General features: G+C 33.3%; 1 protein-coding gene across 1 annotated transcript; it reads right to left on the bottom strand.

The window, feature by feature from the left end:
• Positions 1-16,264: 16,264 nt before the first annotated feature.
• On the bottom strand, positions 16,265-19,933 carry LOC145125272 (cationic amino acid transporter 9, chloroplastic-like). The gene is made up of 8 exons (XM_079060755.1): positions 19,608-19,933; positions 18,511-18,920; positions 18,232-18,408; positions 17,446-17,670; positions 17,187-17,363; positions 16,852-17,109; positions 16,644-16,733; positions 16,265-16,530 (listed from the first exon to the last, which is right to left on the bottom strand). The coding sequence occupies exons 1-8, from the start codon at positions 19,813-19,815 to the stop codon at positions 16,387-16,389; spliced, it is 1,689 nt and encodes a 562-aa protein (XP_078916881.1). The 5' UTR covers positions 19,816-19,933; the 3' UTR covers positions 16,265-16,386.
• Between the last annotated feature and the right edge of the window lie 2,865 nt (positions 19,934-22,798).

Here is a 22,798-nt window from a genome sequence, read left to right as displayed (position 1 = left end):
TCAATGTAAAAGGAAAGGTCGCATCACTAAAGGTAAGTTATGGTGACATTTAACTGTGTTGACTATAATGCATAAAAACCATCACCATAGGGTACCAATTTTTGTAGTTTTTTCAATCAATTTTTGATAATCGTCACCATAAACTACTTTCCCTCACAATTTGTTTTGTTTTCATGACTATTGCTGACTTTTAGCGACACATAATATATTAAAACATGACCATAAACTAGTATTAGTCACATGTTTTTTTCATTTGTCATGGCTATTGTTGCTTTTAGTGACACGTAATGTATTAAACCATGACCATAAACTACATTTAGTCGCACGTTTTGTTCGTTTGTCATGACTATTATTTACTTTTAGTGACACATAATAGATTAAAAGGTGACCATAAACTACTATTAGTCACTCGGTTTTTCGTTGTCATGATTATTATTGAATTTTAGTGACATGTAATATATTAAACCGTGACCATAAACTACTATTAGTCACATGTTTTTTCGTTTGTTATGACTATTGTTCACTTTTAGTGACACATAGTAGGTTATACTGTGATTGTTGTTGACATTTAATCACATTTTTTCGTTTGTCATGACTATTGTTGAGAAAGTAGTGAGAAAAAAACCATGACAATTGGGACAAAATGGTCCAGCCTAAGAGTAACAACTCATAAATGTTATAAAAACTGTAAAAACAGCACAGGGGTAAAAATGTTCATCATTCAATAATCAACGCGATCGATCCACCACACATGACCCATACGTTTATATTCAACCTATTGTTAAACTGTGAATATAAAATGTAGAATATGTAAGTACCATGTTTTAATAGGAAAACTCAGTGAAGTACAAGGTTGTAATTTGGAAAAAATGAAAAGAATAAGCTATAAATTGGTAAGATTTCTCAAAGTACAATTTTGAAAATAGGAAAATATTGCAAGTAGGATCGATCGTGCAACAAAAAACCATCCGGACTTGATTTGTTTTACAACTTCCTACCGTTTACCTGCAACACACATCATGTTTTCACCAATTGGTAAACTTTATCAAGATACAATGTTAAACTAGGAAAATCTTGAGAGTATGATATTATAATGACCAAAAAAAACATCAAAACTTGATTTGTTTTATAAGTTCTTGCCATTTACCTGCAACATGCAACATATCTTCAAGATAAAAAGCCATCAAATTTATCATGACTATTATCAACAGTAGACTTGGAACCCCTGAAATCAAGACATTAAAAATATAACATTATGTGTATGAGAAAAAAGAAAAAAAAGTCCTCTTGTGAATGCTTTTGGAAGCTATCCACTAATACTTGTAGCCTATGGGTTCATGGTAATCCATTTAATTATTTTAAAGAACATAAATCCAAAACCAAAATAAATATCAACATAAATCCAACAAAATGCATCAATAATCATATAAAAATTGAGTAGTTATCTTTCCATCCTCACTGTAGAAAAAAAACACAACAAACCTTGTGCAATGGTTTTCTGCATAATTGTTGAAGTCGTTACTGATAAAAACAGCTATTCCTGCAGATGCACAAGTTGCTGCAAATGTAAGCATAGATTTAAAACAAACTAAAATCAAGATTTTTGAGTTTAAACAGGAAATAAATCCAACCCGTTATTAAATAAAAACAAACAAAAATGATATAATATAAAAAAATCAATGAAACTGTGTTGCTATTTCTCGTATTTAATCTAATAATTCATATGCATCAGTGATCAAATTTACCATTTTGTCTTGAGAACCGGTTGCAAGAAGCTGTAAAGAGTATAAACATTGGTCAATCAATATAAAATTTAATTTTAATTAAATGAAAAACAAAATAAAAAGGTAGATAGATTACATTTGGTGCAACGGGGTTATAAGAACTCAAGAACCTTCTCCAAAACCTTGAACCTGAACAAAAATATATATTTATGTAAGCATAAATTAAACAAGAAATAAATCCAACCCGTTATCAAGAACTCATGAACCTTCTCCAATTTCCCAGAGCCTGATAAAACTAACCTCTCAATATTTGGGGCCCCGAAGACATCTGGAAAAGATGTGAGGCTGTACAAACTTTCAAGGTGAATGGATTTTAAATGTTGTAGAATCTGATGAGTAAAACAAGAGTTAATAAAAAAGAGTATAGACAAAACTAAGCTCTCAATTTTTAGTGCAACCAGGGGTTTCATCGGCAGGGTAGAAATAGACCACATGAAGCTTGTCTTCGAATTTCGAGAGGCTCACAGTTTTTCTGTCTTGATCTTTAATTGTGAACAATGGGGAACAAACCCTTTGTTACTTGCAATTGCAAACACGTAGAGACAAAAGTGTAAGATAATGAAGTGTAGAAGCAGAAAGAGACGAATCTTGGATTAAGGGCTTGTAATCACTTGTGGTGGTAGTATCGTACGAGTTACTCATCGGGTGGATGTAACCTAAATTCAGGAGCGTTGGTGAGGTGGAATCAATCGATTCCAGTAACCAGTAATATAATCAAAAGAGATACAGAGGGAAGACGTTGTAGATCCTACATCCAAATGGATAATCTGATCAACCACCCAAATTCTCGAGTGGATCCCAACCGGATTCGAGCAAATATTGTGGAATGGGGGGTTGCGGTAGTAGAGTGGATGTAACACTCATAAAATTATGATAAATTTAAACTTTTAAATTTCCATCAATTTCACAAATTGTTTACAAATATAGTTTTCAAAAGCATTTCAACATCAGAGTTCCCAAAATCATAGGTCCAAAACATGAGGATGTGTACGTTCAGGCCTTCACCTTCCTGCAATCATCTTAAGTACCTGAAACATAACCCAAAACTGTAAGCCAACGCTTAGTGAGTTCCCCCAAAATACCAACACAAAACCAAATAACATAAATATACAATAACAACATGCAAGGGGTCCACAACTAAAAGTCTGGATTACCCTTTAGCCCACAGCATAAGTCTGTCTTGCTCCCCGACCAGATCAGTCCTTGGACTGAATACCATCAATCCCTCAGTACGAGTATGACATGCCCTACCCGGCCCTCAGCTCGTATCTAGAATGCTCATGAGCCCTCAGTATGAGTCTGGCATGCCCTACCCAGTCCTCAGCTCATATCTAGAATGCTCCAGGCTTGTTGGCTACCGCACGGAGCAATATAACATCAACCCAACCCAACACAATATGTCGACATATACCAGAAAATAAACATGAACATATAATCATGCAGCAATGTCACATGTAGTCCTACAGATCTACCAGTCTAGCATATCAATGACTAGCATAAACATGCATATCTATCCCCTACTCAGCATATCATTGAGTATCAAACCAATAGGCCGACCTTGGTGTCTTCGACCCGCAAATACAGTGAGGAAAACTCACCTTGCAAACTGGACAAAAACTGATGAGGTCTCGACTCCAAATCTCAGCTCTCTAACTGACACCTATTTTCACCAATTGACCAATTCCATCAAAACCCCAAAATGCCCAAAATACCCTCAAGGTCAAACTTGATCAAATTCAACTGGTCAAACCTATTAAGTCAACTGAGTCAACCAAGTTGAGTAAACCCAATCGAGTCAACTCAGGGTGCGTACGTAGGGCGTACTCCTGAGGTACGCAGGACGTACATGAGGTCTTGCAGTTTGACCACCATCGAGGTGATTGACCAAGTATGCAGGGCATACTCCGAGTACGCGGGGCATACTCTTACAAGCCCAAAAACCTCATTAAGAGCTTAATGGCTTAATCTCTTACGTCCCAACTTCAAATCCATGGCCAAAATACACTCTAGAGTCATAAAGTTTCCAACTTTATGACTTTACACGCCTATTAAGAGCTTAACTCAAGGTTTTAATCCATTAAGACCATCTACAAGATGCATGGAGCAAAACTAACCAATGAGACTTCATTTTTATGACTTAGGACCCCTCCTAGGGTCTGAAAGGACAACTCAAATCATCAAGAACATGTCATGCTTAAGATGAGACAATTGGGACCAAAAAGCACATGAAACCAACACATAGGCAAGATCTAGCACACTAGTCATCAATGTATGAACTTTATACCTTGAAATGATGGAGAAAGGTGCAAAACTTCCATATCTAAGCTTCGCCTCAAGTTTCCAAGCTTTACCACCACCTTCTTCTTCTTTTGGGACACTCAAAACCCACACTCAACCTTCTAAAGACTCTAATAAGGCTAGGGTTTACAAGAGACCACGTTTTTGCTAATGGAGGCTGAGAAATGAGGAAAGAATGAGACTTAAGGATGCTTAAATACTAGCCAAACCCTAAAAACTAGGGTTTCCCACTCTGGCAAGTACGCCCAGCGTACTAGGGAGCGCCCTAGGACGCTCAACGTACACCACGTAAGCATGACGTACTCCAAAGTCCCCAAAATCACAATAATGCCATTTGGGTTCCATTGCGTACATTCTTGAACTAAGGGACCAAAATGCAATATAAATAAATTAAGGGACTGAAATTAGAAGTACCTTGACATCAGGATGTTACAGTGGAGGTGTTTGGGATCGCATATAAGAAAAAAGGGGTTCATATTTGAGCTTAGGTGGGAGACGACAATAGAAATAAAAAAAACATATGAGATTAGGTCTAATTTAAAAATATTTTATTCTTGGTAAAGAGCAAAAAAATGTTAAAATTTTAGTAAATAGGGAAAATTGAAATTTTTAGAACACCGAAAAAATTGAACTCCCTCCAAATTTTGTTTTCATTTTTCAATATTCAACTGTCTCCATAACTCAATCACATGTTTTAGTTATCTTTTATTGTAATGATTTTAAAGTTTTAGATACACATAAAATTAAAACGTGACTATAAAATACTTTTAGTGACCTGTTTTGTTTTTTTTTAAATGGCATAATAAAATATTTACAGTCACATGTTTTTGTTCTTTTATATTCAAAATCATTAATTTTAGAAATACATACGAAATTAAATTGTTATTATAAAACACTTATAATCACATGTTTTTAAAAAATGTCATAATAAAATACTTACAGTTACAATGATCTACCGTGACTGTTAGCTAGTATTTGTCACATTTTTTATGTAAAAAAGTGACAAAATGTGTGAAAATAGTTTGCAGTTATGACTGTTTTTACTAGTGTTGGTGACATTGTGTGATGACTTTTAGTTAACATGTGACTAAAACATTACTGGAATTTGATTAATGACCTTTAGTGACACAAATAACCAAAACCGTGGCAACCCTTTTTTTAAAAACCATTTCTGCAGGTCCTTTTTGTACTAGTGACTGGATGCAGATGAACCCTAGTTGATATGTTTCGATTTCGTTAGTATGATCATGTGAGTTTGGATTAACACTTGTGTCTGATTAATTGTTTATATTTTATGTAAAAGTTATGATTTTTATTACCTACTTATGAGTTATGTGTAATTTAGATGATCAACTTAGTTACATTAGCTTGATTTTTAACTGTTTATTCCTATGGTTAGGGAATATTAATCGTTAATTTTGATTGTGTTAAAGAATAGTAGTTATTCATGTTATGCTTTGATTAATTATCATGATAATTGATAATAAATCGTTAGATCATATTGTTTATAGTTGAATTTATTTAAATGGTTTTGTGTTCACTAATTGCACGATCATTGAGATTAAATGTTCATTAATCATATATTAGTACTAGGAATTACGACCAAGATAACTAGTCATAAAATTCGGTAACAAAGTCATTAATCCATTGCATGGTAACGAGTCAAACATAGAAAACTAGGGGGATTCGTAATCTAGTAGAAGTACTTCAAATCTACTGTTTTAAAATCTAGTTCTTTGCTTTATTTGCTTAATTTAAGTGTTTTAACAAGTTTAATAATTTAAACACCCCCCCCCCCCTCTTATTTTTATGTCTTTAGTTTAAATATTAGCTTATTTATTTGAACAAAAATCATACGCATTCCCCAAGAGTTCGACACCCTTTTTTACGTTAGGTCGTATTACTTCACGACTAGGTACACTATCTATTTGTGTTTTAAAACCAATTGAGATTCAATCAGATTTTATAAATTTAAAACTACTGGTGCATAAAATAAACACATCAAGTTTTTGACGTCGTTGCCGGGGAACGGTTTTATTTACGTTTTAGATTAATTACTTGATAGTTATTCGATCTTTTGTGGTTTCCGTAGAAAGTTGTTTAGTTAGTTCAGAAGTTTTAGTTTTTTTATACCACACCGCGGTTTTACCCTTACCACAACGTGGAATCGTTGTTTATCATTTATTTATATTTTTTCGTTTTAGTTCCTTTTTACGCGTTGTTTTGTTTTGTTTCAGTATTATATAACCAGAGCATCGTCATCCAAGATCATAACTGCCTCCAACGAACCATAATCAAATTTTCATAAAAGAAAGAAAGACAATAAGGAAAGAGAGTACAAAGCAGAAAAGACCGACCCATATACAAAGTTCGGGGACGAAAGCGGTATAGAAGATATGGCGGACATTGCGGACATGATGATGGAGCAATACAAGAATAGAATCAGGGATGGTAATGGATCGGGCCTTGTGTGACTGTTAATCCCGGCCAACGCCAACTTCGAGGTGAAAGGGCAATTTCTCAATTTTCTAAAAAAACTTCATTCGATGGGAAGGATCACTAAGATGCCCATAAGCACATCGACGAAGTGCTCGAGATACCCGACTACTTCAACATTCCAGGAGTCATGAGAGATGTGATTATGCTTAGAGTCTTACCGGTCACATTCAAAGATGTGGTCAAACGATGGGTCAAGTTGTTACCACTGGGAACAATCACTACATGGGACCAACTAAAGAGAAAATTTATCGAGCAGTTTAGCCATCCATCCAAGATCGCCAACTTGAAAATGAAGATCCTCAAATTTCTAAAACTTGAAGGAGAGACACTCTACAAAGAGTGTGATAGGTACAAAGAGCTACTACAAAATTTTCCAATACATGATCTCAACGTCCGACATGAAATCTCGACTTTCTACAATGGGATCAATGTTTGCACAAGACAATTGCTTGATTCCCAAGGACCGCTCACAAAGTAAAAATCTAGCAACAAATAAAGATTTGATATAAGAATTCGCAAAACACTCACGCGAATATCATAATCAAAGAGATTATGTCACAAGAAAAAGATCAACCGGAGGAGGCACTCCCGATAGTCTACCTACAATAACCGCTAAACTCGACAATTTGGATCGTAGCATAAATAAATCAATCAAAACATCCATGCCATCTAAGTCGGTTGTGATAACTGTAACGGCCCACCTTTAACAAAAGATTGTGACATGCACGAAAATGGAAACAAAAAGGCCCAAGTATTATATTCGAGTGGGGACAAGTATGAAGAAGATTAGAGAAAGCCAAAAAAAGAATGGAAGCCGTATGAAGAATATAAGAGAGAAAAAGCAGAAAAATATTGACAACAAGGTCAAGGTTTCTATAAAAAAAGAACAACCTACATATGAAAAGAAACCCGATCTTGAATCACTACTAGCCCGATTTTTCGAAGCAAGCGAGAAGCGACATAATAACACCGATGCAACATTGAAAGACCAGCAAGCCACTCTGAAAAATCAGCAAGCGTCAATTCTGATTAGTGAAAAGCAAGTCGGGTAATTAGCTCAATTCTTACCCGAGCATTTGTCGGGCACCCTTCCAAGAAATATCAAAGTCAATCCAAGAGGTCACGTGTTAGCTATTACCACTCATAAAGATGAAAATTTTGAATCTTTGGTGCTCATACGAGTTGCCCATGTGACTAACGATCAGCAACCCGAAGGAGAATTCGAAAAGAACAAAAACAAAAATGCGTCTGTCTAGTTTCCATGACGTGGTGAACCCACTACCACGTCGTGGCCAGCGCATAATCATTTCGAAAGTCCGTTTGTAAAGCCATATCAATCACTGTTGCCATATCCCGAAAGAAAAAGGCAAGTAGAAAAGGAACACGAGCATAAAAAGTTCATTGGATCAAATCAAAGCACTTTCAATTAATATGTCATTTATAGATGTGATTGCTCAAATGCTGAAATCTACGACATTTTTCAAGGATCTCCTTAGCATTCTGAAGAAATTAGAGCAAGCTTCAGAGGATATTCTTAACGAGTAGTGTTCGGCAGCAGTAACGAATATTAAAGATCCAGGTAACCTTATCATTCCTTGTGAATTTGGAAATTCAACCAAGACAAATGCACTAGCTAATTCGGAAGCTAGTATAAATTTGATGTCATACTCGTTCTACAAGAAGCTTGATCTTCCAGAATTGAAGCCAACAAGAATGGCTATCCATATGGCCAACCGATTTGTTACATATCCATGAGGTATAATAGAAGAGTAGCTTGATAAAGATGACAAATTCGTTTTTCCGTTTGATTTTGTTGTCCTTGACATGGATGAAGATGGTGAAATTCTCATCATTCTTGGAAGGCTATTCCTTAGTACCGTACGATCCCTTGTTGATATCCATGACTCAAAGTTAACACTAAGAGTGGGGTCCAAAGAAATCACCTTTGGAGTCGATCAAACGAAGTCCTTGCAATCAACCGACGATGAGGTGAAATTAATGTTGCAAACAGAAGAAACTAAGGGAAATACTGAGCTCATTGAGGATGGGAGGTCGATGGAAGATGAAGTACAAAAGGAGGATGACCAACACCCACCACGATGCAGTGAGGACGAGACCGCGCCACGATTCTTTGCGATTTGATATGAAGACAGTTTCTTCACTTCACCGTCACCAGACTAATAACCGGGCCACTGCACACCTGTTTTTGAATTTTTAGATTATAGTTTCCGCATTTCTGACTCCAAGAAGTTCTGAACTTTTTACCTAAACTACAGAGCCAAAAGAAATCCGAAAATTGGGGAGTTCTGACGCGAGTTTAGAAGATCATAAACATTGTGTGAAAAAAGTAGATTTTTTTCAGGGATGTGAATGAAGGGCCAAATTAAAATTAGACAAAGAGATACCCCTCCAATCGCAACAACGTAGAGCGGGAAGGAGTTCGGCTCATGACTCCTCAAAAAGAAGCGTTTTGCGGGAGGCAACCCGATATTTGGTTTCCCGGGATACGAAAGAAGACGACAAGAAGCGTGAGACACAAATAAGAGGTTCACATTCAACATGGAGAAAAACTGAAGTCTATGAAGTTATCAATGTTTCCTAAGGGAAGAAACTAATACGATGGACTAGTCGAGAAATTAGCTACTTCAAGGTTGGTTGATTCATTGAGTGGTGAAGAATTCAAATTTTCACGAGATCGCAATTCGATCCTAGCTAACCCATGACGTCGCCAACAATTCCATCGTGACTTATTTTCTTGATATTTGAATACCGGAACACGTCAATCCTATATGCATGTTTCGATGGTATTTTACATGACGAGCTTATTTTCAGAAAACCACTTTGCACCAACTCTCATTGTGCGTTGCGAAGAAGTTTTTACCGTAATTAGCCTTCATTTCGCTGCTAGACCACGCCGTGGTCTACTACTTGCCACGACGTGGCAACGTCCCATACAGATTGATTTTCGAACTATGAAGATTAGCTGTCCGCCACATATTTTACTGCTAAGAGTCCATTATTTTTAGCAAGAATGCTCAGTTTCAAGAAGTATTCCAGCGTAAAGATTTATAATTGGTATCGATAAATGCATGTTGATTGATAATTGTGTTTATGTCCCAAGTGCAAGAAATAACAACGTACTTTTGGTATTTCTTGTATTTAAGTGGAAGAAATAGCAATGTATTTTGGTAGTTTTTATTTATGTTGATAGTTTAACTTAGAAGTTTATGTATGTTTTATGTATTTGGCAAATCTCTGTGCAATGCTCAGCGACCCGACGTGTAGGGAGGAAATTTATGCGTTGTTTCATTCGGGGAAATCACCAAGTGATAATCAAGGAGGAAACGAAGGGAGGGAAGATGATGGTTCATCGGATTAGTTTGTGTTTTGTTAGATTTGTTATGACATTACTTTATAACAATTTTGTTGTTTATTTTGGTATTTGTATGGAATTATAAAGTTTTGTTACTTAATTGGATGGCGTTATGTAATCTTTTTTCTGCATTTAATGTTTCGTGTTTTCTATATTTAATGTCGTTACGTATCGATTTTGCTGCACCCGAAAATGGTTGATTAAAAAAACGAACATTGGCGGCGACATTATTATCGGCAACAATGATTATTTCCGGCAACATATGTATTAGCGGGGGCAGTAGGCATTATCCGTGACAATGTTATTAGCAGCGATATTTTGAGCAATAGCGACGGGACAGTAGCGGTGACTCAACGACGATGTATCGCTGCTATTTCTTTTACCGATGACTAAACTAAGTTTTAGCGGCGACTTTAATTGACGCTAATAAACGTATTTCTTGTAGTGATTTTATATTTTCATCAAAAACTTTTCCAAATCATCGTCCAATGTATATAAATATACAATTACTAAAACATAAACAATACTTGTTTAATTAATCAAATCATTTAGAGTCGATAAGAATCACATTAGATGAAATTGATGATAAAAAATACAAAAACCGAAAATTATAAAACAAGATGAAATTGATGATAAAATAAAAATACAAAAACCGAAAAATAAAAAACAAAACATTGATGGAATAGAACCCAAAAATAGTTTTTTGTATCTTAAAAACCAATTCTTTTTGTTTTGTTTTGGTTTTATGCAAAAACAAAACCGAGCATAACAAATTTGTGCTCGTGATTAGAAACATATCATATCAAGTTATCAACATAAAAAATTAACCCATAAAACATCTTTGTCCTGACTCCAAAATATGAAGATATTTCGATATGCCTTATGTACTGCTATTTTCTTCGGAACCCGATAACCGAGCCGCTGGAATGACTCATTCCAGAGTGAATAGTTATTTTCAAAACAAATTAAATGTGATTATTATATTCAAAATGTCTTCCACATTTGGTTAGATTACTCAATTTCCAAAATATTGTCTCATTAATTGTTTAAATTTCAACAATTACATAAAATAGATTTTCATACAAAATGGTTAATGTTTTCATTGTGCTTACTACGTCATTTGAATGATATCTTCTTTCAATGTTTCAATATTTGTCATGTAGATGCATTGTAAGTTAGAAAATCGGTCAACGGGTGACCAAGTGATCTAAATTATTGTAAGTTAGGAAATCGGTCAACAGGTGACCAAAGAATTTTATTATTAGCGTTTAACGGATGAAAATTTATGTTGTTATTTCGTAACCTTTAGAAGAAACTAGGGTGGCGCAGGAAAACCCAAAAAAAAAAAAAAAAAAACAACAAACAAACAAACAAATTGTTTCTTTAATTTTTTGATTTATATGAAAAGCGTATTTCTAGGTTTGTTTTGGTTTTTTGTTACGAAAAATCGAACCGAATAGAAAAACTCAAACACTCGTATCAACATCATTTTATATATAACTTTGATTGACGAATTATTTATAAATTGAAATGTCTTTTATTTTATAATTTCATCAAATATTTTTCCAAATCGTCGTCCAATATATATTAATATACAATTACTAAAGCATAAACAATACATATTTACTCAATCTGATTACTTAGAATATATAAGAAAAATTGCACTAGATGAAATTATGATAAAAAAATACAAACCCAAAAAATAAAATAAAAAATGACTTAGAAGTCAGAAAAGGTTTTGTGGATCATAAAAACCAATTTTTTTGTTTGGTTTTTGTTTTATAAAAAAAAAAACAAAACCGAATATAATTAGTTTGTGCTCGTGATTAGAAACATATAATATCAACATAAAAAATTTCATGGTTGTTAAGCTCCCGATCCTGATTTTAAAATCCTACAAGTCAAAAACGATATTGATCCCACTAGGATCTATATCAAACAAGATCTATAGTGGGATCTTAAGATCCCGACTAGGATCTTAAGATCTTAACACGAACCGATCTCACATCTATAGTTTTATTATATAGTCGACTCTGAAAATTCCGTCTATTCAACTTGAAATCGAGTATCGCATGTTGCAAGAAGCTTTATAGAGCATCATCACTTCATCAATTCATCACGAATTAGGCCGATTACACTCATGATATTCCATTTGTTATCTTAAACATATAGTTGTAAATCATAATGATTTATTTATTTATTTATTTATTTGTAATTGACATGTTTTCTTCTTAATTATTACAATTTGCAACAACAAAAATTATGGTTCATATTTAAAAGGGAAAATGACTTATGTGGATAATTAACTATTGCCTTTGTATTTATTTGGTCATTTTTTTTTGTATCTCATTTACCATTGAACTTTTTGTAGGTGTTCACAGTCACCATTGAAACCGGCTATTGAAGGTTTCCAACAATTTCTTATCTTCGGCGACTCTCCGGTCGTCTTCTCCGGCGAGCCTCCGGCAAAAATAAGTTTTTCCGGCGGATTTTTCTCAACTGCCATCCAAGCGGCACCCACCGTCGGTGCTGCTGCTTAGCTTTCTCCACCCTCCCATCTCTCATTCCTGTCGATTTGCTGCCAGAAAAACAAAGAAGGGACGAGGCGGCAAGGATCCGTCGCTGCCAACTCCTCCTGCCATCACTGAAACCCACTTGCCACCTCCCTTTACTGCCGGTAAACCACCATCACCACCTCCTGCTGCTTGTTGCTGCTGTAAGTCATCCAGCCGAGACCCAAGGATCCGTCGGAAAACTCATTTTTTCCGGAGGCTCGCCGGAGAAGACGACCGGAGAGTCACCGGAGATAAGAAATTGCCGGAAACCTTTAATAGCCGGTTTCTGTGAACACCTACAACAAGTTTAATGGTAAATCGGATACAAAAAAAAAAATAATAATAATAATAAGTGACCAAATGAATACAAAGACAATAGTTAATTACCCACATAAGTCATTTTCCCTATTTAGAAATTTAAATTTGGCTTAAAATCTACGTCTTAATCTACATCTACATCAAGTAATAATTTATACTGCACATCCAAAACCGCACGAGCAAATTTGAATATAAGCTCATTTTGGTAGGATCTTCCAATCTTGATCCGATCTTACAATCATGATATTGCGACACATAAAACAATCTTAAGTAAGATTCCGATTCTGAGAGTTTTGAAAATTTTTTATATAAAAAATTACTATAACTGAAACGAATTGTTTATATTACAAACGGTCATAAATAATTTAAGTTATAGTCATATATGCTGTACAAAGAGCATGGACTCTTCCACAAGGGCTGCCACAAAAATTCATTAAAAACATTAGTAGATAGATTGCGACATACAAGGAAATTATCACAATTGAATAAAAAAAAGTTAAATAAAAAAAAAAAGAAAAAAAAAGGAGTAATCGTATCTTTTAATAGGACTTATATTTGAAATGAAAAACAGTCGAGCGAAATTACCTGATCTACTCTAATAAATATTTTTTTTTAATCATGTGTTACGTTTTTATTCATTTTTTGGTTATTTTAAATTAATTTTTTTCCAAGTGTTATTTTATAGTTTTTTTTTTATTTTATTAAATTCTATATAGCATTTAAATGTAATATACTCTAATAACTAATTTTTTTTGGTCACATATCATATTCTCATTCATTTTGTCACGTGTCATGTTTGGTTAATTTAAATTAATTTTTTTTTCACATGTCATTTTTTTTTTCTTTTTATTAAATTCTATATAATATTTAAATGTAATAATTGTAATAAATGTATATCAATTTTATTAATGCAACTTTTCTTCTAATATTAAAATTCCTAAATTAAAGTCCATTTATTTCCTTTATTTAAATTATTTGTTTAAATTTAAAAGAGAAACAAGCATTTCAATTTCAATAATTCAAGATTTTTCTTATAAATTCAAACTCCTAAATGTTTACACCTTCATATTTTTTTTTTTAATAAACTCATATAATACACGGGTCTCATAATTAGTATATTAATATTATTTATCAAGTACGAATTCAATGAAGTTCTGCGAAATATGATTTCCAAAAAAGTGTTTTTAAGTGTTTAGTGACACATGGTCAGCAAAATATGGTTTTGTAGCCCACTCATTCAAAGAATATCGATTTGATTGAAGATATCGACCTACTAGTCATATTTGTTATACTACCACCATAGTTATGTTAGTTTTTTTATCTACATACTTCGATGGACTGTTATCTTATTTTTTTTGTCTGCTATATCACTGTCATATTAGTTTTGTCACACTACATATTTAACTTAGGATGGGTGTGGTAAGTTGTAAAAAAAATGAAAAATAGGAAAAACAATTGAGTTTAGCTTTCTCTCTCCTCTCCAAGCCTTTTCCAAGAATTGAGTTTGAGCTCAGGAGCAGTGCATGGTGCCCTTGGTGAACACTTGTCGCGCCCACTCCCTGAGATCTAAAAATAAATTTTCAAAATACATTTACATAGTTAGATTCACTTAAAACAATATAAATATTTAGGAAAGTGATTCATAAACAACATTTTTTCTCTATACACAATAATTTATGATTTATAAAGTTGTACAATACAACACATTAAATGCATAAATTATTGTGTATGAAGAAAATTGTTTGCACGAATCAGCTCCCAAGTATTTAACTAGGATGACAACCATTAGTGATACGAAAGAAAATTGGGATACGAAACATAACCTATAATAGAATAATATTTAATTATATATAAAACTATATTTTTAGTTTGTGAAAAAAAATATATAAAAAAATAATAAGTTTTTACATGGTTTTAATACCCTACATATATGAAAATAAATATATACAAAACATAGAAAACAAAGTTGTAAAAAGAGATATATTTGGTAAAAATTGATAAGAAATTGACTGAATTCCGTGTTTTGGAGATATTTTTTAGTGAGATAAATTATGAATACTTTTCGTCGAAGTTAGTGACTTTTACGATTACAACAGTTTAATTAGTTATAAAATCGTATGATATTTAGATATCAAGTTCAATGGACAATTACATACAGTTTATTAAATTCATATAAGGTCTACGTTCTATAGAACATCATATTTCAAAAGTATGAAATACGGAAATCGTATAACGTTATAAAGAAAAATGGATTTTGAGACTAAATATATGTCATGTCTAATATATGTCATATCGAGACAAACTCATATTATTGTGGATATTAAGACGAGACTTTCTCAATAATAACAAAAAGTATGATAGAAAATCAAAATATTAATGTTAAGCAATGAAAAGTGAAAGGCGTGAAAAAAGGGTTTGAGAAAAAGTTATAGCGCATGGAATAAACGGAAGGAGTAAGTATTGAATGAGTTAAATTTTTTATTGAATGAGAAACGGACAGAGTAAGTACATATGGGAACAAAATGAAAATAAAATATATACATGATGAAAAGTTGAGAATAATCTCATGGACGTTTGTGATAGATGATTTTACCATTCGTCAATGTGTAAATTGTTATGGTATACATAGAAGCTATCACGATCGAAAACATAAAGAAAAATAAATCAAAAAACAACAAATGTATATAATGTTCCATCAATTATGAGTGTGTTTGACAAAACTAACCAGTAATAGCCGGTTGATAGAAACTAAAAGCAAATAGTTGGCAGTTCTAATTTTATTTGTAAAGAAGTGTTCGGAAAATATAGTTAGTTGCTTTTAAAGGTGTGAAATTAGATAGATACAAAAAACTAAAAATTCTAAAAAGCTAAAGATGCATTTGGCTTTGGAAATTTTTTTCAATATTCCACGAAAATTTTCAAATAAAATTGAAAATTTTGAAAGCATGTTTTGTTGATTCAGTTTTCAAAAAAATCCTAGAAAATGAAATTTTTTTGTTTTCCAGATTGTATGTAAAATAGAAAAAATATTTTTACAGTTTTCCAAAGTTTTCTAGATTTTTAAAATGAAAATTAAAAACTCCACTGGTTTCAACCAAACGAGTTTCCTAAAGCCATCTATCCTTTATCTTTCTCCTATGATTCCCAATATCCGTGGCTCTTTATTTTCCGAAACTTTTCCAAAAAAACTGAAAACTGTTTTCTATCAGACGCAACCTAAAAGCTCTCAAAAACACTTTTTGATAGGTTGTTCTTTTTAACAGTTTGGATTCATTTTTTTTTTTTTCAATTTCAGTCCCTACAAGAAGGTTTTATTCTTTGAGATTGTCATGGTAACTCTATTTCTTTTTGGGAAATTTGGTTCAATAAAAAAGTCATTTAAACAAAAAACACCCGATTGATTAAATTTAACGATCCATGAACCAATAACACTCATCTTTCATAACCCTATTAGGTTATATATTATTAGATTGAACAAAAGTATGGTTTTTAAACTGTGGTTACAACTTACAACAGGACCCACTTATGGGAAACAAATAATATTACAACAATAACGAAATTATTGAGCTTCTATTGATGGCAATGTATGGTAATAATTGGTGTCATCACTTGCATGAATCGCATTATATTGCCCATAAAATGCATATACAAACCCAGCAACAATGCTTAACACCACAAATCTCACCCATGCTTCATAGTTAAGCTGCAGAAAAGGTTAAAATCAGTTTCAGCAAAAATAGCAAAATAGCAAGTGTTGTTAAAAAAATTGGCACATATATTAATAAAAATTAGCAAATAGCAAAAGCAAAAACAAACCTGAGCGAAAAGGAATATGTTAAAAAAAATGCAGACAGCAGGCAATATTGGGACCCACGGGCAAGAAAAACCAGGTGGATCTTTATAAACCTGCAGGATAATACCGATTTTATAATTTAATAAATTTTTTCAAAGTACAATTCGTTAATAAGAAAAAAAAATAAACGATATATTGAAAGTAGAATGTTATAATTGACTAGAAACTTGCCTGCCTAAATTGAAGATTTGCAGCTGCAAGGATTGCAATAGCTACGGGTAAAATAAGAAATATATACGCAAGAGTTGAGCCACCGAATCGATAAAGAATTCCAGTAGTAAAACCACAAAAAGCAATTACAATAATGCTTGTGATGCCATCTGTCCTCTTTGACATTGAGTTGGTTGTGAGGTGAGTATTAATATTAATATCAATATTATCGTCCAATCGAAGAGTTATTACACATGCTGCAACAACCGAGTAACCTGCCTACAATTAAAAAAAATTAAAGTAAGATGCTATAAATATAATAAACAAATAAATTAAGTCGAAGCAAACAAACATACGAGTGATCCAACTGAGAGAATATGTGATAGCAGAGTCACGTTTAACAATCCAGCCAAAATACAAGCAACAATTCCAACCCAAATTTGAGCATGAATTGGAGTATGACGTGTTGGATGAACCTTTGCAAATATTGCAGGTAACAAACCATCCCTTCCAAGCCCAAGATATAACCTAGACTGCTCATTAAAAAAAACTCGGTTATTTAAATGATGATAACACATGTGTACTTGTGTATTCTGTACTGTGTACTGTGCTTGCCTGAACATACAGGCCAACCAATAGAGTTGTTGTAAGTCCAGCAATGGCACCGATGCTGATTAGGATTGATACGGAGTTCAATCCTTTGGATTTGAATGCCTCGGCTAAAGGAGCATCTTCACCAAGCAATTTGTAAGGAACCATTCCTGTTATAACTAAGCAAACACCGATGTATAGTACAACACAAACAAGAAGGCTCCCAATGATGCCTATTGGTAGGTCCCGCTGACACCCACCAATAACAATAAAAGATAAAAAAGAAACATCTGTCAGTATGTAAAAGCCCGATATGTTATGTAGGACATGACAAAACAGGTTGTACTGTGTGGAATATAAAATTGCAGCTTTTTGTCCTACCTAGAAAAGGTGGGACAGAGACTCACTCTCAATCTCTTGTTTGTGGAAAAAAGACGTGAATGCCCTCCTCATCCTTGTCATGGAAAATAGACCTAGAAATCTTGTTTAGTCATGTCCTGTGTTTAGGCTGCATTTGTTACACAATGACTCGAAGGGACGGGACTTGATTAGACAAAGTTTCTTGGTCTAATTTCCATGACAATGATGAGAAGGGCATACATGTCTTTTTCCATAGACAAGAGATCGAGAGTGAGTCTTTGTCCCACTTTTTTCTAGGTGGGACAAAAAGCTGCAATTTTATATTCCACTGACATCAGTACTGGTCCTAGTCCAATGCATGCAACACGTAGTACAACTTGTTTTGTTTTGTTTTGTTCTGTGATGTGTAATGAAATAAGATAAAGAAAGCAGGATTCAGTTTTATGATACCTGTGGTCTTTTAGATTCTTCAGCTGAATTAGCAACTGCATCAAATCCAACATATGCAAAAAAAGCTACAGTGGCCCCAGTGAGTATGGATTTAAAACCGGTTGGAGCAAATGGTGACCAGTTTGAATCATCAACCTCAAAAGCACCAACAATGATGACCACAAAAACAATAGTTACCTGTCATCATGAACCAAAAAAAACTTTATAAGTAAACCAATCTACAATAATAATAATACAGTGACAGTGACAGTGACAGTGACAGTGACAATGACAGATTACCTTGGTCATGGTCATGACAGTATTGACGAGAGTAGATTCTCCAACACCACGACATAGGAGTATTGTCAAAAGGACTAGAAGGATAGGAGACAAGATGTTGAAGGATAGAAAGCCAAAAATATCATCACCACCATGTCCAACCCAATTGGGAATATTATCTTTCACAGAGGGTATGAGATCTAATATATTAACTATGTAGCTTGCTAAGCTACGGGCTATGCTAGCTGCACCAATATGATAGTCAAGCATCATTTGTGTAAACACAAGAAAAGCAGTAAGCTCATTGAAAGTTGTGTATGTGTACATGTATGCTCCTCCAACAACTGCAGGGAATCGAGTTGCTAATTCAGCATAACATAAGGCATTCAGGACACATGATGCTCCTGCCAGTAGGAAGCTAATTGTAACTCCTGTAATAAAAAAGTGTTGGTAATATTCGGGATTAAATCATCATATGATAGATGACATGAATTTATACTAAAAAAATCAATATTTTGCGAGGAATGTAAAATCTTAAGAGATCAATCAAGCTTAGAAATCAACTTAAGGGGTGTTTGGTTCACAGAATGTTTTGGTAGGAATTGGAATATGAAAGAAATGTGCTTGGTTGGAAATAAATGGAATGGAATGGAATACAATGCTGTAGTCATTTGCAACCAAAAAATTGCAACTTTTGTCCCATTAAAATCTGATGTTTGGTAGCGATTTTAAAGATGAAAAATTAATCTTTATTCCATTGACATCAGAAAATGTCTTAGCTGTTTCAGTCAATCCAGGCTCATTGCAATCATGGTTTATACATGTTCATGGAATCCTGTTGAAGCTTTAATTAAATAAAGCAACGATTATTTCACAAACATAATCCACTTTGATCAGGGAAATGGAAACGTAAATTTTACCAGTCATGTGCATCAAGTGAAATAAAATCTTATCAAGCAACTAGGTGACATAGATTTTCATAAAGCTCATGATAAACCACTGAACAAAACAACTTACAAATTTAACACTCTTGCAATCCCCCAACAATACAGATAAAACTCGATTGCAAAATGAATGATATATTCAAGTACAAGGTTTAAATTGTGAATGAAACGTACCAGGACCAGCATCGCGGGCGATGGTGCCGGTGACGACGAAGATACCGGCACCAATGGAAGCGCCAATGCCTAATAAAATCAAGTCAAAAGGTCCAAGACGGCGTACCAGACCTTCGCCTGTGTCAGATGATTTACCTAGTGGTTTAGATCTAAGCGCTGAAGACCAAAACTGAGAGAAAGGTGATGAAGAAGAGGAAGAAACGCTCATCCTATAATTTACAGTAAATTTGTATCTTGTGTTCTTCAAAACTGCGACGAAATATCTCTGAGAGAAGTTCGCCGGAGAGAAAATGATAGCGGAGGATATCTGACTCTGTGTGGACTAATAATCAATCATTAGCATGAGTTCAGAAAATAGTTAAACTTGAAACCCTGATGTTGTGAAATGTTTACAATCTAGTCCTCAGGGTTATGCTTTACCTACAAACAAAATAGAAAAACACAAATATATTTTTCTAATTTAGTTATTTAATTATCTCTTATGTATCAATTAAATTATTATTACTTTATAAACGCTCACATAATTTTTTTTCTTAATTTAATATCATATCGTTTGTAAAATAAAGAAAATTCATTTGAAAAAATAGCTCTTTTTTATTTTATTTTTGACAGTACATTTAATCTCAAATCGAATCAAGACATTTGAGGTAAACAATTAATTAAACAGTCTTTTAAAATATAAAATATTTTATATAAAATGTTGTTGTGTACAAATCACTTTCTTTTAAGGTATAACTTGTTTTTACTTTCTTATCTATACGATCATTGAATTATTATTTATTTATAATAATAAATATTGTTAGTTTGAGTCTATTCGTATCATCTTGCTAGCTAGTTGCATCCCCTAATTCACCCCGTTTATATTTGCATGAAAGGGGCTGCGAGTTCTTGTTATTATTGGATTTCACATACGATTGCATCAAAATCAATTCAGAAGTAATTAAGGGTGGTTGTTTTTCATGGAAGAGGGAGAATGGTGAATGGAAAGACGAAGATGGGAATCCATCGTGAAAGGAACGGTTCGATTGGGGGTGCGTATTTATTTTCTTTTTTTTATTAAAAGTAAAATTACAGAAATTTTTTGAAAAGGGTATAACAATAATTTCAGAACAAATGAAAACGTGAGGATCAACCATGCAAAAATTAGAAACCACAAGGACTTTCTTCGTAAAAAAAATTAACAAGGAGTGAAAATGTGACATTTAGTAACCATAGGGACCATTTATGTAATTTTGTCTTTTTTAAATGAAATTTCATTAAATATTTAATAGAAATAATTAATTAGTAAACAAACAAATAAATATTTAAAATTAAAATATAACTAAAGGTCTAAAATAAAACATTAAAAAGTGAGGGGTTTAAATTTGAAAATAGAAGGTAAGTATTTTTGAGTTGCCTTCGTAACCAAAAATAGCTAGAAATGATATTAAGAGAGAGAAAAATATTTTGCTAATATATATTAACTGGAATTAAATAATTGATCTGTTAATTTGTTATGTGATTAATAAATTAACATGAGATCAATAGTTAAATAACTGATTTGTTAATTAATATGGTTAATAAATTACTAAGAAATCAATTAGAATTAATTAATTATTAATCAGAATTAATCTGCAATTAATTTGAGATTAATTGGAATTAATTTAAGGTGTGACGGGTGAATTGTAATTGTTCAATAGTTGAACAAAAAAAGCAATTCTAGAAACCTCAAAGGCATGGACGATTTTGGAGGTTTCTCTAGGGTTTCTGAAAGTCTCATGGTTGCATAAAAGGAAATGATTTGGATTGAGATTAAATCTTTTATTTTATCAATTCAGATTCTGCTTTGCTTGCAAGTTACCTAAACTATAAATAGGACCCCAAGGCCATCATTTTCATTCATGACCTTCCTAAGAAGCATAGGAACAAAATATATTAATCTCTTCTCTTTTTCCTCTTCATTTTAGGGTTTCTAGGGTTTTGGGTGTGAGTCATCAGAGGCACAGATTTCTGGTGCTTGCTTTCTAGATCTTATTTAAGAAGGATTTTATTGATTATTTACAACAATAATCAAAAGGTATGTAAACCCTAATCCCTTTCTGAATTTCGATAATAATAGAGTTTTCCTAGGGTTCTTTGATGTTCATAGATTATAGCTATCAATAGAGAAAACTTAGATCCAAATAGGTTGCATGTGAACTTAAGGGTTAAGTTTTTCAGCCACATGATTTTTAATATAATCTATAAAACCCATCAGTGGTATCAAAGTCATAGTTTTCTATTTGATTATGCATGATAGTGACTACATCAAAATTAAGGTTTATTGAAATTAAACCCTAGTGGCTATGATTTTCGATTTTGCTATGGTTTCTTAAAACCCTAGCCTCCTTAACCCTATTTTCGAAAATAGGGGAGTTACTTTAGGGTTTTATCTTGTTTCATCAATTATTGTTTTAGTAGCCTTAAAATAGAATAATTAAAATTGGAAAAACTCATAGCTTCATCTTGTTTCCTTAATTATTGTTTTAATAACCTTAAATTAGAATAATTAAAATTGGAAAACCCATACCCTATTTTCGAAAACTAAAAGGGTTTAGATTAAGATTAAATTTGAATTATTAAATAATTATTTAATATGTAGATGATTTAATTAATTTAATTAATTGGTTCATTATTGTTTTAATGGCCTTAAAATAGAATAATTAAAACTGAAAAATCCATACCCTATTTGCGAAAATTAGAAGGGTTTGTGTAACAACCAGTTCCTGATAAGCATTCTTAAAATGAAGATTTATCATTTTAGCAAAGGGACTCGACGAGTTGAAGGACCAACTCGTCGAGTAGGATCGGACGTGGACACGGGAGTTAAGTGACCTACTCGGCGAGTCGGTATACCGACTCGGCGAGTAGCAGTTGTCTGGATGAAACCCTAAATTTGAGGGTTTGCACCCTATTTAAACACTTTATATGGCCCAACTTCAGCCTCTATTCCCCCCCCCCCCCAGAACTCAGTATCGAAACCATAGTCTATCTTGAGGGTTTTTGAGCCTTGGTGGTACATTTTGGTGATTTTGGAGCACAAGAAGGAAGAAGAAGCTTGAAGAACCAAGAGGAAGCCAGAAGATCCAGAGTTTGTGCAACATTTACAGCTCATTTGAGGTATAAAGCTTATACCTTGTCCATTCATCTTCTAGATCCCTTTTTGGAGTGAT

Source organism: Lactuca virosa, chromosome 7, assembly GCF_052849685.1.
Source record: "Lactuca virosa cultivar CGN04683 chromosome 7, Lactuca_virosa_CGN04683_v6, whole genome shotgun sequence".
Taxonomy (NCBI): domain Eukaryota; kingdom Viridiplantae; phylum Streptophyta; class Magnoliopsida; order Asterales; family Asteraceae; genus Lactuca; species Lactuca virosa.
This window is presented reverse-complemented; position numbering and strand designations above follow the sequence as displayed.